The sequence below is a fragment of the Sphaerodactylus townsendi genome, linkage group LG08, assembly GCF_021028975.2.
Source record: "Sphaerodactylus townsendi isolate TG3544 linkage group LG08, MPM_Stown_v2.3, whole genome shotgun sequence".
Lineage (NCBI taxonomy): Eukaryota > Metazoa > Chordata > Lepidosauria > Squamata > Sphaerodactylidae > Sphaerodactylus > Sphaerodactylus townsendi.
The window spans coordinates 15,468,741-15,483,435 of NC_059432.1; the positions used below are offsets into that span (position 1 = coordinate 15,468,741).

The following is a 14,695-nucleotide window of genomic DNA, read 5'->3' on the forward strand; positions in this document are numbered from 1 at the left end:
AGAGCAGCTGTGGTAAGGTTTCCCTACATGCCTAAAGTGCTGCTTTGCTTGCATACTTGCAGGTATCATGGCCAAATATGCATATGGGGATTTCTTCCTTTCCAATACGATCCTTTTGGGGGATCTTTCCCTGCACTCTTTTTGCCTTTTAATGTTTCTGTTCTAGTTTGGCACACAGGTGCACTGTCAATCAATGACAACTCTGCTTAGACCTAGTCTCTGTGTTGTAGTGGTCATCTGATCAACTGTAATCTCTTGGATTTTTTTCAAAATGATTAGTGTGGAGTTTCATCTGGGACCAGAGGTGGGATCCAGCTGGTTCTCACAGGGTCCCGAGAGTAGGTTACTAATTATTTGTGTGTGCTGAGAGGGGGTGTTTTTGCCACGTGATTTTTGCCTTAGTTACGCCCCTCCTCTCAGTAGTAGCGCGCAGAACTTGAAGCAGTCTAGCAGGAGGTGCACCGGTGTGCGTGGCAGCCTGCGCCTGCGTGCATTTGTTTCCCGCCCAAGGGCCAGTGCAGCGGCTGCGTCCTTGCCACAGCCCCGCCCAGGAATGCCCCGCCCCCGAAATGCCTGACCACGCCCCGCCCAACCCCATTGGCGCTACGCCGCAGTTTGAATCCCACCAAAATGGGAACCTGTTACTAAAATTTTTGGATCCCACCACTGTCTGGTACTCTTGTTAATAAGACCTTATAGTACTCTTCATATAGTACCTTATAATACTCTTCATAATAGAATGGAGAGGTAAAACATTTCACATCTACCTGCATTTCTTATGGCAGATGGGATAAAGTTCACATATTCTATATCTAGTAGGCATATGAATGTGGGTTTGAATTCCAGTCCCTCCTCGTCTCTTGTACCTCACCCCTGCCTGCGCAGAGCCACCGGGCTGATTGAAACCATCTTCATGTAACTGGTACGATGCAGTTATTTTACAAAGCAGGTGTCACTATCTAAAATATATTTTCAGAAGTGTAGCTGTGTTGGTTTGCAGTAGAAGTGTTAGATTTGAGCCCGGGAGTAGATTAGAGGCGAACAAAATTTGACATATCAGCTTTTTGAGAGTCAGAACTACCTGATGAATGGAACTTTGATTCTCAGTTTATCCCTCAAAAATCTTGGTCTCTAAGATACTACTGAACACACATTCTTTAGAAGATCTACAGTTTTACTTTTAATTGGTATGTAAAATGCATATTATACTTGAACAGTATTCAGAGAAGCATTTCCAGTGTGTAAAAGAGCTGATGCATTGGTGTACGTACGTGTCTGTACAAAGTTACACAATGGAACAAAAAGATCACACACGTGGTTATTTTGGAACCTCCTTCTTCTCCTCGCTCTTTCCAAAGCTCTTGCCCCAGGCAGAGACCTGACTTGTTACATTTTGCACAGCCTTGTCACCAGCATCCTGAGCAGATTTGCAGGCGTCATCCAGAGCTTCAAAACAAAGAGAAACAGAGATTGATCCAACAGTGAAACAGCATTTCAGCTGCAGTCTGCATGGAGAGAACTACGTAGCAAAACGGCCCAGTGTCTAGAAGAAACTAGTGTGGAAAGCATGAAAGGGGGCTGCTCGCTCTTTCGGAAATGTTGGCCTGGATCCAAACGGCTTTTCTGCTACTAAAAATAGTTGTGTGGTTCTCCTTAGTCCCTCAAAAAAGACTGGGGGATCATAACATAGTTATATAACCTATCTTTCTCACGCTCGAGATGGGTTGCAGAAGGAAAAATAGTCATATAGAAAAGGACATCCACTAAACCAGTGGTGGCGAACCTATGGCACGGGTGCCAGAAGTGGCACTCAGAGCCCTCTCTGTGGGCACATGCAAACAGAGTCGAACCCCCCCCCCCCCACACAATAATATCTAGGCTGGCCTGAGCGCTGCCAACTCGACATGTAGCATTAAACCTAAGACCTAGTTTTGGGGAAGCAGTGTAGGCAACCCTGTTAAGCGCAGTTAAACCCCACTGATTTTCATGCAAAGAACTAAAGTGCAATCCTTTACCTGGCAGTAAGTTCGGTTGCTGGCAATGGGGCTTGCTTCTGAGTCAACCCTCCTAGGGTCGTGATTCACCCGTTGGAAGAGTTGCACGGTTGCTTCAAAGCAAAGCCACCGACTACCACCAAGCTTACTCCCGAGTAACGCACGCCTCGGAGCCAACCGGTTTTTCTAAACTAAAACCTCAGTATTCAGGTTAAATTGCCGTGTTGGCACTTTGCAATAAATAAGTGGGTTTTGGGTTGCAATTTGGGCACACGGTCTCGAAAAGGTTCGCCGTCACTGCACTAAACAATGCAATTGAAGGAGAATGTGGGGAAGAGAGGAAATGCTAGCTGCATCCAACTTGTTAGTTCTCCTGAACTTGGCAGGAGTAAAATCTGAAGTTCACTGGGTCTTTGGCCTCCTAGCACTGGTTACTTGAACACAGGTTTACTGCTCAGATTGATAAAACTGATTTCTCTAGTTAGACTCTATTCCAAACATGATATGCTCTTATTAGGAAAAGAGGCCTGGACTTTGGAAGGAAGCAAACTGCTCCCTTCCCCTCCGCTTGATATTTAGGGCTGTTTAGTGTAGTTTACCAAATTTAGTTTACCAAATTATGTAGGGTGGTGAGAACCACAAAGGATTGTGAAGAGCTCCAAGCAGACCTTGATAAATTAGGTGAGTGGGCTCAGAAATGGCAAATGCAGTTCAATGTAGCAAAATGTAAAGTGATGCACATAGGGGCAAAAAATCCAAACTTCACATACATTCTACAGGGGTCAGTGCTATCAGTCACAGACCAGAAAGGGGATTTGGAGCCGCCTTAGTTCGATAGTTCCATGGGAATGCCAACCTCAAATGCATGGCAGCTGTGAAAAAAAGGCAAACTCTATACTGCAGGGATCGATATTAGGAAAGGAATTGATGATTGAATTGGTGCACAAGATTGTCATGCACTTATATAAAGAAACGGTGAAGTAGGCGACAAGACTTCGAGTACTGTGTTCAGCTCTGGTTGCCACATCTCCAAAAAAGGGATATTGAGGAGATAGAAAAAAAAGAGAAGTAGCAGAGAGAGGGTAACAAGGATGATTGAGGGACTTGAGTTAATTTTCCGAGGAGGAGAGGCTGCAGCGTTTGGGGATTCTTTTAGTTTGGAGAGGAGACGGCTGAGGGGGGATATGATTGAAGTCTATAAAATTATGCATGGGGTAGAAAATGTTGACAGAGAGATTTTTTTTCTCTCTTTCTCACACTACTAGAACCAGGGGGCATTCATTGAAAATGCTGGGGGGAAGAATTAGGACTAATAAAAGGAAACACTTCTTCACGCAACGTGTGATTGGTGTTCGGAATATGCTGCCACAGGAGGTGGTGATGGCCACTAACCTGGATAGCTTTAAAAGGGGCTTGGACAGATTTATGGAGGAGAAGTCGATTTATGGATACCAATCTTGATCCTCTTTGATCTGAGATTGCAAATGCCTTAACGGACCAGGTGCTCGGAAGCAGCAGCAGCAGCAGGCCATTGCTTTCACCTCCTGCATGTGAGCTCCCAAAGGCACCTGGTGGGCCACTGCGAGTAGCAGAGAGCTGGACTAGATGGACTTTGGTCTGATCCAGCTGGCTTGTTCTTATGTTCTTATGTTCTTATGTCTTTCATACCTTGCAAACATGCTGCAAATTTTCTAGTAAGGTATCTTGTTCTTACCTTTTTGACCAGCTTCTGTTGCCTGGTCTATGGCTTGCTGTATGGCCTCCCCTGCCGAATTAACTGCAATTAGACAAAAAAAAAGAGAAGCGAATTTAAAAAATAGTTCTGATTCCAAAGATCACTTTTATAAAACATATTGTAATAATGAAGCTCTTTGGAAAAAGGTGGTCATTTAACATGAAAATAAGGTACACGATGATCACACTGCCCTTTGCAAATCAGTTCTGCAACAATCATAAATCGTGCAGCTTGAGTAAATGTCCACAGAGGCCTCTTGTGGAATTTCACAATGTTTGCTACTTAGTGCAAAACCTGATTTTCTTGGGCATCAGTTCCCACCTCAGCATTTCAGTTTTATTGAACTACTAGTGGGGCCCAGCCACGCGTTGCTGTGGCAATTGTCCTTCTCATCACAGTCCGCAACCCACACAGATGTCCATGCAGGTCCAATGATCCACAGCATAGCCTTTTGGGGTGGTCAAATGGAATCCCTCTTTCCCTTTTCAATGCACATCGTTATATGGTGGTGCCTTGTGTTTTTAGTTTAAGGTAACCCTTTCCATTCCACAACAGAACTGTCCAGAGTGCGAATCCCGCTGTCCATGAGGCTGGTTGACATGCACAGTCCTGGCTTCGGTAAGGCAGAACTGGGGCAAGGAAGCTATTCCAGTCAGGCAGCAGAGGCAGGAGTGGTGAGATGCTCTGATTGGAGGCTGTAGCTCCCTGGGTTCTTGGGGGGCCATGTGCAAAAAGAAGCAGAGCCAGTAGTGTTGGTTTCGCCTCAATTCCTGCGTGGATTTTCTTAGAAGAAAAGGCAAACTCCAGCTTCGCTTTTAGTAAAAAAAGAGAGCTGTGCTTAATATGGGTGAGGAAGTGGGTAAGTGGTGGTTGGATGTGAGGGAGGGCAGAGTGAGGTGTGTGAGGAAGAGCTGGATGTGTGTTGTGTGGTAGTATTGGGTGAGGCACAGAGAGTGAAAGTTACCTGCCTGTGAGGGGGGGGGGAGCCCCACCTGACGTCTCACACAGCAAAGTGTGTATGTGTTTCACTTCCACTCATATTACCTAACAGTATTACCTATTTACTGTTTTCACTGCTCATCTCTGCCCATCTGCACGAACTAAGCCCTCAGGCCACAGACAGACAGGCTGCACAAACATACCAAGGGTGACAGTTAAACACAGCCAGCTTCATAGCCTGGTGCGCCAGGAAAAAGACGTTTTACCTGGCTCAGGTATGGACGATTTGAAGGTCCCATTACCTGCCCGCAACAGGGAGGAACATCATGTGAAAATTTGGGGGCGATCCGTCCAGCCGTTTTGGCGTTAGAGAGTGACTAACAAAGTCACTGTTTGCTTTTTATATATATAGATTCATAGGCGTTTCCACACTTTCAAGCATTACTTCCTAACTATGAGATCCAGCAAAGTGTTTGGATTGCTGAGGTGCTCTGAATTCTGCGTAGAATCATATTCTGGCTCTTCCAGATCTCGATGTGGACACAGCCTTGGTGCAAAGAGTCAATAAAAAGAAAAGAACGTGAACCAGGCTGATCTGACACAAGAGCAAGTTTATCTGGGCATTTGGCAGCCCTAATCTACCAAAAGAGCGTGGGTTTGGATCCGAGGACTGACTTCCATTAAGTAAGATTTAACAATTTTCCTGGAGCAGCTAAAGCTACGCTTGGTGCCAAGATTCCAGACGCTTGAAATATCAAATGCCTCAAAACCTAAGAATCAAGTTTTCCTTCAGTTCTCTGCCTTTCTTACTTGAAGGTCAGGATAATTATGGGGGCTGTGCATTTTTCTGCCATAGAAGAGGCAAAATGAGTCTTTTGTCAAACAATAAGTCAGTTTGATCTTGATCCTCTGTTCTAAATTGCTTCTTGGTTTTGTTTCTGTAACAAATTCATTTTGTGTTCCTGCAGTGCCGGAGAGCTTTCTTTTCCGCACTTTCTGTTCGTATAAAATGGTGGCGGCGCACCAAGAATGGAGACGTTTCTCTCCTCCCCACCAAAGGGTCACAACAGTTCCAAACGCAACTGAAGAGCGTGTCTTTCTGATATTGTGCAAGGCCACTACATGGCACACTTAGGGGATGACCATCTTCCTAACAGACCGAAATTCTGCCGGTGTAAGCGTAAAGGCAGTCCAACATTCAACAACTGCGTATAGCTACTTAAACTCATGACACCAGTTGTACTTCAGCCAATTTTGTCTTCTCATCCCAGCTATGAAAGGAGCAGATGAGAATGCTCACTAGGCTACTGTCAAAGAGGGTAGCTGATAGAGAAGGTAACTCACAGAGACATATATCTGTCATGGCTTCCCACAGGAAATCGAGTCAGTACATCTAGAGATTTTGTGGAGTGGAGCCTTTGTAGGGTGGGGTTTGGGGAGGAACTTCAGTGACATATAATGCCCTAGAGTCCACCTTCCAAATTACCCATTGTCTCCCTAAGAACATAAGAACAAGCCAGTTGGATCAGACCAGAGTCCATCTAGTCCAGCTCTCTGCTACTCGCAGTGGCCCACCAGGCACCTTTGGGAGCTCACATGCAGGATGTGAAAGCAATGGTCTTCTGCGGCTGTTGCTCCCGATCACTTGGTCTGTTAAGGCATTTGCAATCTCAGATCAAAGAGGATCAAGATTGGTAGCCATACATCGACTTCTCCTCCATAAATCTGTCCAAGCCCCTTTTAAAGCTATCCAGGTTAGTGGCCATCACCACCTCCTGTGGCAGCCTATCAAGCATTTCAGTTTGTTAGCAGACTACTGAGTGGGGGCCCAGCCAGCGTTGCTGTGGCAATTGTCCTTCTCATCACAGTCCACTTATTGCTTACACAGATGTGTCATGCAGGTCCAATGATCCACAGCATAGCCTTTTTGGGAGTGGTCAAATGGAATCCTCTTTCCCTTTTTCAATGCATGGTTATATGGTGGGTGCCTTGTGTTTTTGGATTTAAAAGGTAACCCTTTCCATTCCCTATGGCAGGCGTGTCCAGAGTCGAATCCCACTGTCCATGAGGCTGGTTGACATGCACAGTCTGGCCGGTAAAGAGGCAGAACTGGGGGCAAGGAAGCTATTCCAGTCAGGCAGCAGAGGCAGGGGTGGTGAGATGCTCCGATTGGAGGCCAGCTCCTGGGTTCTGCAGGGGCCCATGTGCAAAAGAAGCACAGAGCCGGTGAGTGGTGGTTAAGCCCCACCCATGGATTTTTTCTTAAGAAAGAAAAAAAGGCAAACTCCAGCTTCGCTTTTTTTAGTAGAAAAGAGAGCTGTAAGCGAATATGGGTGAGGAAGTGGGTAAGTGAAGGGTGGTTGGATGTAGGGGAGGGGCAGAGTGAGGTGTGTGTGAGGAAGAGGCTGGATGTGTGTTGCGTGGTAGTATTGGTGAAGAGGCACAGAGGAGTGAAAGTTACCTGCCTGTGAGGGGGGGGAGGTTTACCTGGCGTCTCTCACACAACGAAGTGTGTATCCCGTGTTCCATGCCTCCATAAACACCTAACAGTATTGCCTATTCACTGGTTTCACTGCTCATCTCTGCCCATCTGCACGGGCTAAAAGGCCCACTCGAGCCACGAACAGACAGGCTGCTGTGTGCCAAGGGTGACAGTTAAACACAGCCAGCTTCATGGCACCAGATGGCTGGGAAAAAAAGGCGTTTCCACCTGGCTCAGGTATGAGGCGATTTGAGAGGAGTTCCATTGCCTGCCGCAGCAGGAAGAACATCATGTGAGAAAATTTAGAGGCTGATCCGTCCAACCCGTTTTGAAGCGTTAGAGAGTGACTAACAAAGTCACTGTTGCTTTATGTATATAGATTCATAAGAAAGTTTTCCACACTTTCAAACGTACTTCCTAACTATGAGATCCCAGCAAAGTGTTTTGGATTATGCAGGGGTACTCCTGAATTCTCGCATTAGAGAATCGTATGCTGGCTCTTGGAGATCTCGATGCTGGACACAGCCTTAGCCAATTTTCAAGAAGTCAATAAAAAGAAAAGAACGTGAACCAGGCTGATCTGACACAGAAACCAAGTTTACATGGGCAATTTGGCAGCCCTAATCTACCAAAAAAAATGGAACATGGGTTTGGATGGGAATGACTTCCATTAAGTAAAGATTTAACCGGTACTAGAGCAGCTAAAGCTAAACTTGGTGCCGAATTCCAGGCAGCTTGAAATATCAAATGCCTCAAAACCTAAGAGTCAAGTTTTCCTTCAGTTCTCTGCCTTTCTTACCGAAGGTCCAGGATAATTAGTAGGGAATGGTGCATTTTCTGCTGTAGAAGGCAGAAATGGAGTCTTTTGTCAAACAATGAAGTCAGTTTAGATCGCGGTCATATGTCCTAAATTAGCTTCTTGGTTTTGTTTCTGCTTAACCAAATTCATTTTGCTGTTTCCTGCAGTGCGGAGAGCTTTCTTTTCCGCGCCTGTTAAGTATAAAATGGTGGCTGGCCTTTCCAGAATGGAAGACGTTTCCTCTCCTCCCACCAAAGGGTCACAACAAGTTCAAAAGCGCCCAACTGAAAGTGTCTTTCTGATAGTATTTTTGAGCCACTACATATGGCACACTTAGGGATGACCATCTTGCCTAACAGACCCGAAATTCTGCCCGGTGTAAAGCGTGAAAGGCAGTCCAACGTTCAGCAGCTTCGTATAGCTCTTCTGCCAAACTCATGACACCAGTTGTGCTTTAAACCTGAATTTTGTAACTCATCCCAGCTATGAAAGGAGCGAATGAGAATGCTCACTAGAGCTACACAATGTCCAAGAGGGTAGCTGATAGAAGAAGGTAACTCACAGAGACATATATCTGTCCTTGTGGCTTCCCACAGGAAATCGAGTCAATTACATCTAGAGATTTTTTTTTTTGTGGAGTGGAGCGCTGTAGGAGTGGGGTTTGGGGAGGAACTTCCGGTGGTATATAATGCTCAAGTGCGCCTTTGGTGCCCCACATTAATCTCCCCTAAGAACATAGAACAAACCAGTTGGATCAGACCAGAGTCCATCTGGTCGGCTCTCACCGCTGCTAGCAGTGGCCCACAAGAGCACACCTTTAAGGAATACATGCACCGGGATGTGAAAGCAATGGTCTTCTGCGGCTGTTGCTCCGGTCGCTTGGTCTGTTAAGGCATTTTGCAATCTCAGATCAAAAAGGACCGGGTGGTATGCATATGAGTAGCTTGCCGTATTCTCCTCCATAAATCCTGTCCAAGGCACTTTAAAGCTATCCAGGTTAGTAGGCCATCACACCACCTCCTGTGGCAGCATATTCCAAGCACACCAATCACCGTCGTTGCATGAAGAAGTGTTTTCCTTTTTTATTGGTGCGTAATACTTCCCCCAGCATTTTCCAATGGATACCCTGGACCTAGTATTGTGAGAAAGAGAGAAAAATTTCTCTCTGTCAACATTTTCTACCCCGGGCATAATTTTATAGACTTCAAATCATGCATCCCCATACAGGGCGTCTCCTCTCCAAACTAAAAAAAAAAGGAGTCCCAAGCGTTTGCGGCCTCTCCTCCTTACGGAAGTTGCTCGAAGTCCCCTAAATCATCACCGTTGCCCTTCTCTGCACTTTTTTTCCTAATAAGCTAATATCCTGTTTGGGATGTGGCGACCAGAACTGAACACAGTACTCCCAAGTGCGGTGGCACCACTGCTTTATATAAGGGCATGACAATCTTTGCAGTTTTATTATCAATTCCTTTTCTAATGATCCCTGTGAACTGATGTCAGTTGTCTGGAGATCAGTTGCAATCCCAGGAGATCTCAAGATTTCGCGTTGAAGCTGGCAACCTATCTGAGATGCAGGAATGCATTATAGCATATCAATGACTTAAGTATGTTTAAGGTGTACTACGCCATATGTGAAGCAATTCCTACCATTTGGGTCTGCCATAACCCTATGTTCTGCAAGAGTTATGCAAACATGGGGGTTTTATTCCTCTTTCGGTGGGGGTCATATTTACAAGGGAAGATGGTTGCGGTGCCATCCAAGTCTTTCATAACGTTTTTGCGCGAGCCAAGAATTCCTCTCGGCAGTGGGAGGTCAGGCCAATCTTCATTCCTAGCGTTTTCAAAAGGACATTCTCAGGTCAGCAACATGTTTTTCTAGCGAAACGGTTTGTGCTGGCAACAGCTCGTGAAGCAAAGGAAACTTCAACGGGCAGAGTGTTCTTTCTCAGTGTATTTTGAAAAAAAAAAAAGCTGTTGAGTTGGGAAGCTTAAAACCCTTCTCGTTTTTAGAAATGAAAATGTCTTGCCGCCCGAGGAGAACTTCTGTTATCCTTTTTGGACGCAAATCTTGGAGAGTCACCAAATGGTGCTGAGCCATCGCAGCTCTGTGTCAGCTCTTCAGTATCAAAGGCATATAGGCAGTGGTGCCTGAATTCCTGGTCTTTACCAGCACAGAGTGGAATGACAGCCCCGGGGAGCAGGAAGAAGCATTTTGGGTCTGGGATGACAGTCCCCAAAGTGGAGTGACAGACTCTGGCAGTAGCAGAAGTGGAATGACAGGTCCATGGGTAGAATGGTGTTGGCCCGTCTGCCATTTGTGACCATGTCGCCAAACTTAAGAGTATTATTATTGTGATTTAATTATACAGCCCTACCCTGGAGGGACTCTGGGTAAGAATCAGCGTAGGATTTTCCATGCCGGGCTGCGTGATGAACAGTCTGGGCTATCATTATTCGAGGAGTCGGTGGTAGTACTTCTACTCTTGGGCTGTCGTTCAAGAATGCAACTTTCAAGTGAAGCTGAGAGATCTCCCACAATTGAACTGATCTCCAGGTGACAGAATTTGCCTCAGAAGATAGATCCTATGGCCGTGGTGGCGAACCTTTGGCACTCCAGGTGTTATGGACTACAATTCCCATCAGCCCCTGCGTGTTGGCCGCTGAAAGCATGCTGGCGGGAGGCAATGATAGTATCCCTTAACACCTGAATTACCAAAAGGTCGCCACACCATATCTATAAACATTATATATCCTATTAAGGTCTGGGGTGCAGGTCACCTCCACCACCCTTGTGGAAGCTGACATCCTTGCACCAGGTGACAACAGAGTGATGACCGTAGCTTTCTAAAGGGACATCCTTGGACAACAACAATAGATATCAACTCTGGCAAAACTAGCATGGTAGGCGTAGAAGTTTTATCCAGAAGTGCAGCCTCCTCATCTTCATTGATACGATGAGGGCTGTAATTCCAGGCTCATGCTACCCCCAGAGACCATAATTCCAGGCCCAGAACTCTTCTGCTGCTTCCAGAGGTTGTCATTCCAGTGGCAGACCAGTCTTATCTGGGCCCACACGACTTCATCCAAAACCCTTTCCATATTTTCATTTCAACTGCTTTTGTGTTGTCATTCATTTCAGTGGTGTCCAGGCAGGTCAACCGGCATTCCTGGCTCTCATTGTAGCCAAGGTGCCCTCAAGCTTCTCCCCACGTTCCCAATGGGCAATCCTGCCCTTCATTTACTACAGCTTGCAGTAAGTACCCTACCGTCTCCTCAGGCACATAGAACCAAATGATGCGCAGACAGCAAAAGGCGAGGTGAAAACTGGGAAGAGGGCAACTGGGAAGGATGCCACCCCTTCCACGCTTTCAGATGATTCCTCTAGACCAGGGGTGTCCAACCGGCACTTCAGATGTTCATGGACTACAATTCCCATCTAGGCCTACCAGCTGACGTGGCCTGATGGGAGTCTGATCCATAATCTGGCTTCTCAGAGTTAGGGCACCTGCTCTAGACTCTGCCCTTCATAGTAGGAGTTGCCAACTTCTAGAGCGGTGGTGGTGAACCTTTGGCACTCCAGACGTTATGGACTACAATTCCCATCAGCCCAATTGACCATGCTGGCAGGGGCTGATGGGAGTGGCAACAGTCCCTTTATCTAGATGTAAAATCGCCTCCACTGATTCTAGAAGGTGGCGGAGATCTCCTGGGATTACAACCCAGTTCCAGGCTACTACAGAGAAAATGGTTAGTTGGAAGCGGACTCTATGGCAGTGGTGGTGGACCTATGGCACGGTGGCACTCAGGAGTCCTCTCTGTGGGCAGAGTCACACACCCACCCACCCCCCATCTAGGCTGGGCTGGAGCAATTAGCATTAAGCCTAAGCCTGAACATTGGAAGTGTGGTAATCCTGTTAAGTGCTGTTAAACCCACTGATTTTTCATGGGAAGGACTAAAGCATTATCCTTTACTTTTGGGAGTAAGCAGTTTGCCTTTGACAATGGGAGCTTTGCTTCTGAGTAAACCCTCCTAGGGTCATGATTCACCCATTGGAAGAGTTGCACGGTTGCTTCAAAGCAAAGCCACTGACTACCACCAAGCTTAGTCCCGAGTAACACTTGTCTTGGAGCCAACTGTTTTTTTCTATACTAAAACCTCAGCATTCAGGTTAAATTGCCGTATTTTTATTTATTTTTATTTATATTTTAGGCTTTTATATTGCCCCATCCCCGATTTATTTGCAATAAATAAGTGGGTTTTGGGTTGCCTAGAGCGGAGCTTCCAGGACTTTCCGAAAAAGGTTCGCCATCACTGATCTATGGCATTCTATCCCTCCACAACCCCTTCCCTCCACAACCCTCCATCTTCAGGGTTTGCCCTCAAAATCTCCAGGTATTTCCAACCCCAGAGCTCCTGGTGAGAGCCTATTCACTGCCATAAAAGCGTGTAATGGTGGGCCTCGGGCTCCTTCGTAGGTATTTCGGTATCTAAGATTCCTAAAGTTGTGACTCCGTCTGTGTTTGAAGCGTTACCTGGAAACATGCAAACAAAAAGGGCTGGAGAGGAATTTTGAGGCTCTATATAGGATGCGCCAACTTACTCCAGGAGGGCCTGATCTCCCAGAGTGGGCGAGAATATTTTTTCCCTGGGACAAATGGTTTAGCTCCAGGAGGTGGACTCTATGGCAGTGATGGCGAACCTTTTTGAGACCGAGTGCCCAAACTGCAACCCAAAACCCACTTATTTTTCGCAAAGTGCCAACACAGTAATTTAACCTGAATACTGAGGTTTTTGTTTAGAAAAAACGGTTGGCTCCAAGGTGTGCTTTACTCAGGAGTAAGCTTGGTGGTAGTCAGTGGCTTTGCTTTGAAGCAACCGTGCAACTCTTCCATTGAGTGAATCACGATCCTAGGAGGGTTTACTCAGAAGCAAGCCCCATTGCCAGCAACCAAGCTTACTCCCAGGTAAAGGATTGCGCTTTAGTTTAACAGCGCTTAACAGGGTTACCTACACTGCTTCCTCAAAGTAGGTCTTGGTTTTAATGCTAATAATCAAACCAAGCCCAGCGTGAGTCTAGATGTGTGGGGAGGCACTCTGTTTGTGCGTGCCCACAGAGAGGGTTTTGAGTGCCACCTCTGGCACCCATGCCATAGGTTCGCCATCACTGCTCTATGGCATTGTACCCCACTGAAATCCCTCCCCAGACCCTGTTCTCTCTAGACTTCACCCACAAATCTCGATGACTTTACCATCCCAGAAAACTGATCTTTGCCTCATTTTAAGTTCAGTCCCCAGTAAACATCACTACATTTGTGTAAGAAAAACAAAGGACAAGGTGTACAGACCCGAGGCAGTAGAGAGCTCTTTTACCGCTGGTGCCAGAGGAAATATCAGCAACTGCAACTTTTCACAACCCTGCGCAACCATCAGCAACTTCACAAATCCCTTCTATATACCTATTATAGATGCAACAAATTCTATTCTTGGCTGTTGTGGGTTTACTGGGCTGTGTGGCTGTGATATGGTTACCGATCATGGCCACACAGCTCAAACCACTAACAACGATAAATCAGCTTTTTGGCAATAGAATCCCATCCCTCTTTTGCGTCTGAAGACCTTAAGAAACAGAAGATGAATATATATGGTAAAAAGAAAAGTTGAGCTGCTGATATTTTTTAGAAACTGGCATGCCCTGTTTCTAAGCAGTTCCTTCTGCACAAATCAGCAACGAAAAGCCCGTGGAGACAGACTGATTATTATTACCAGTTAATAATGTTGGCCTGTTAACATTGTCTTACAGAATCAGGCAGTGGAACAGTTAAAAAGTCGCTAACATTGGCCCCCATGTTATAGTGCTAAAGGCAGGCTGGATCTGAAAGTGGCAGAGGGTTAGAAGAAGAAGAAGAAGAGAAGAGTTTGGATTTATATCCCCCCTTTCTCTCCTGCAGGAGACTCAAAGGGGCTGACAATCTCCTTGCCCTTCCCCCCTCACAACAAACACCCTGTGAGGTGGGTGGGGCTGAGAGAGCTCCGAGAAGCTGTGACTAGCCCAAGGTCACCCAGCTGGCATGTGTGGGAGTGCATAGGCTAATCTGAATTCCCCAGATAAGCCTCCACAGCTCAGGCAGCAGAGCTGGGAATCAAACCCGGTTCCTCCAGATCAGATACACGAGCTCTTAACCTCCTACGCCGCTGCTGCTCTGGTTTAAAAGGTAGTTTAAAAGGTAATAAGGAAAAGGAGAATAAAGGTCCTTTACCTGCTTCTTGTGCTTTGTTTCCAATCACTTTTGTGTCCTCTGCAAGATTCAATTTAAACATCTTGGATCGTGTGTAGATGATTCTCCTCCTCTATGGATAAACAATGTTCTGTTTAACTGAATCACGGCGTGTTGGCTTTTATAGGCAAAACTCCTCCCAGCTGGGACCCAGAAAAACCCAACAAAACAGTTGTGTGCAACTAACTCCGGACTTCAAAAGCAATGGAAGGATGTTTAGAATCACTGTAGCCCCCTCCCTAGGGGAAGGTGTGGTTTTGGCTTTCTAAGGATCCTGAGTATTTTTCCATTGCTGCACAGGGAAAGCTTTTGTTTTGCATGGAATGACGGGTCAAGTTACAAAACATTTTTATAATGAGTACTCACAGAATAGCTCGGATGAGTAAGATCACAGCAAAATAACAGTCCTCTAGCCTGTGGAGCAGGAAAAAAAAAATCTGCCGGAGGGGCCCAGGGAGGGCGATCCATGA

General features: G+C 46.1%; 1 protein-coding gene across 1 annotated transcript; it reads right to left on the minus strand.

The window, feature by feature from the left end:
* Positions 1 to 1,156: 1,156 nt before the first annotated feature.
* On the minus strand, positions 1,157 to 14,441 carry LOC125437411 (adipogenesis regulatory factor-like). Its single transcript, XM_048504889.1, has 3 exons — positions 14,208 to 14,441; positions 3,709 to 3,771; positions 1,157 to 1,446 (listed from the first exon to the last, which is right to left on the minus strand). Exons 1-3 carry the CDS (start codon positions 14,266 to 14,268, stop codon positions 1,319 to 1,321), a joined length of 252 nt encoding a protein of 83 aa, XP_048360846.1. The 5' UTR covers positions 14,269 to 14,441; the 3' UTR covers positions 1,157 to 1,318.
* Positions 14,442 to 14,695: the final 254 nt, after the last annotated feature.

What these genes read in the sequence shown, in the direction of transcription:
- LOC125437411 (XM_048504889.1), bottom strand. Translation starts at nt 14,268, where the DNA reads ATGTTTAAATTGAATCTTGCAGAGGACACAAAAGTGATTGGAAACAAA. An exon ending in AAACAAAGCACAAGAAGCAG is followed by an intron (nt 3,772 to 14,207) that starts GTAAAGGACCTT and finishes GTCTAATTGCAG; the next exon opens with TTAATTCGGCAGGGGAGGCC. An exon ending in AACAGAAGCTGGTCAAAAAG is followed by an intron (nt 1,447 to 3,708) that starts GTAAGAACAAGA and finishes TTTGTTTTGAAG; the next exon opens with CTCTGGATGACGCCTGCAAA.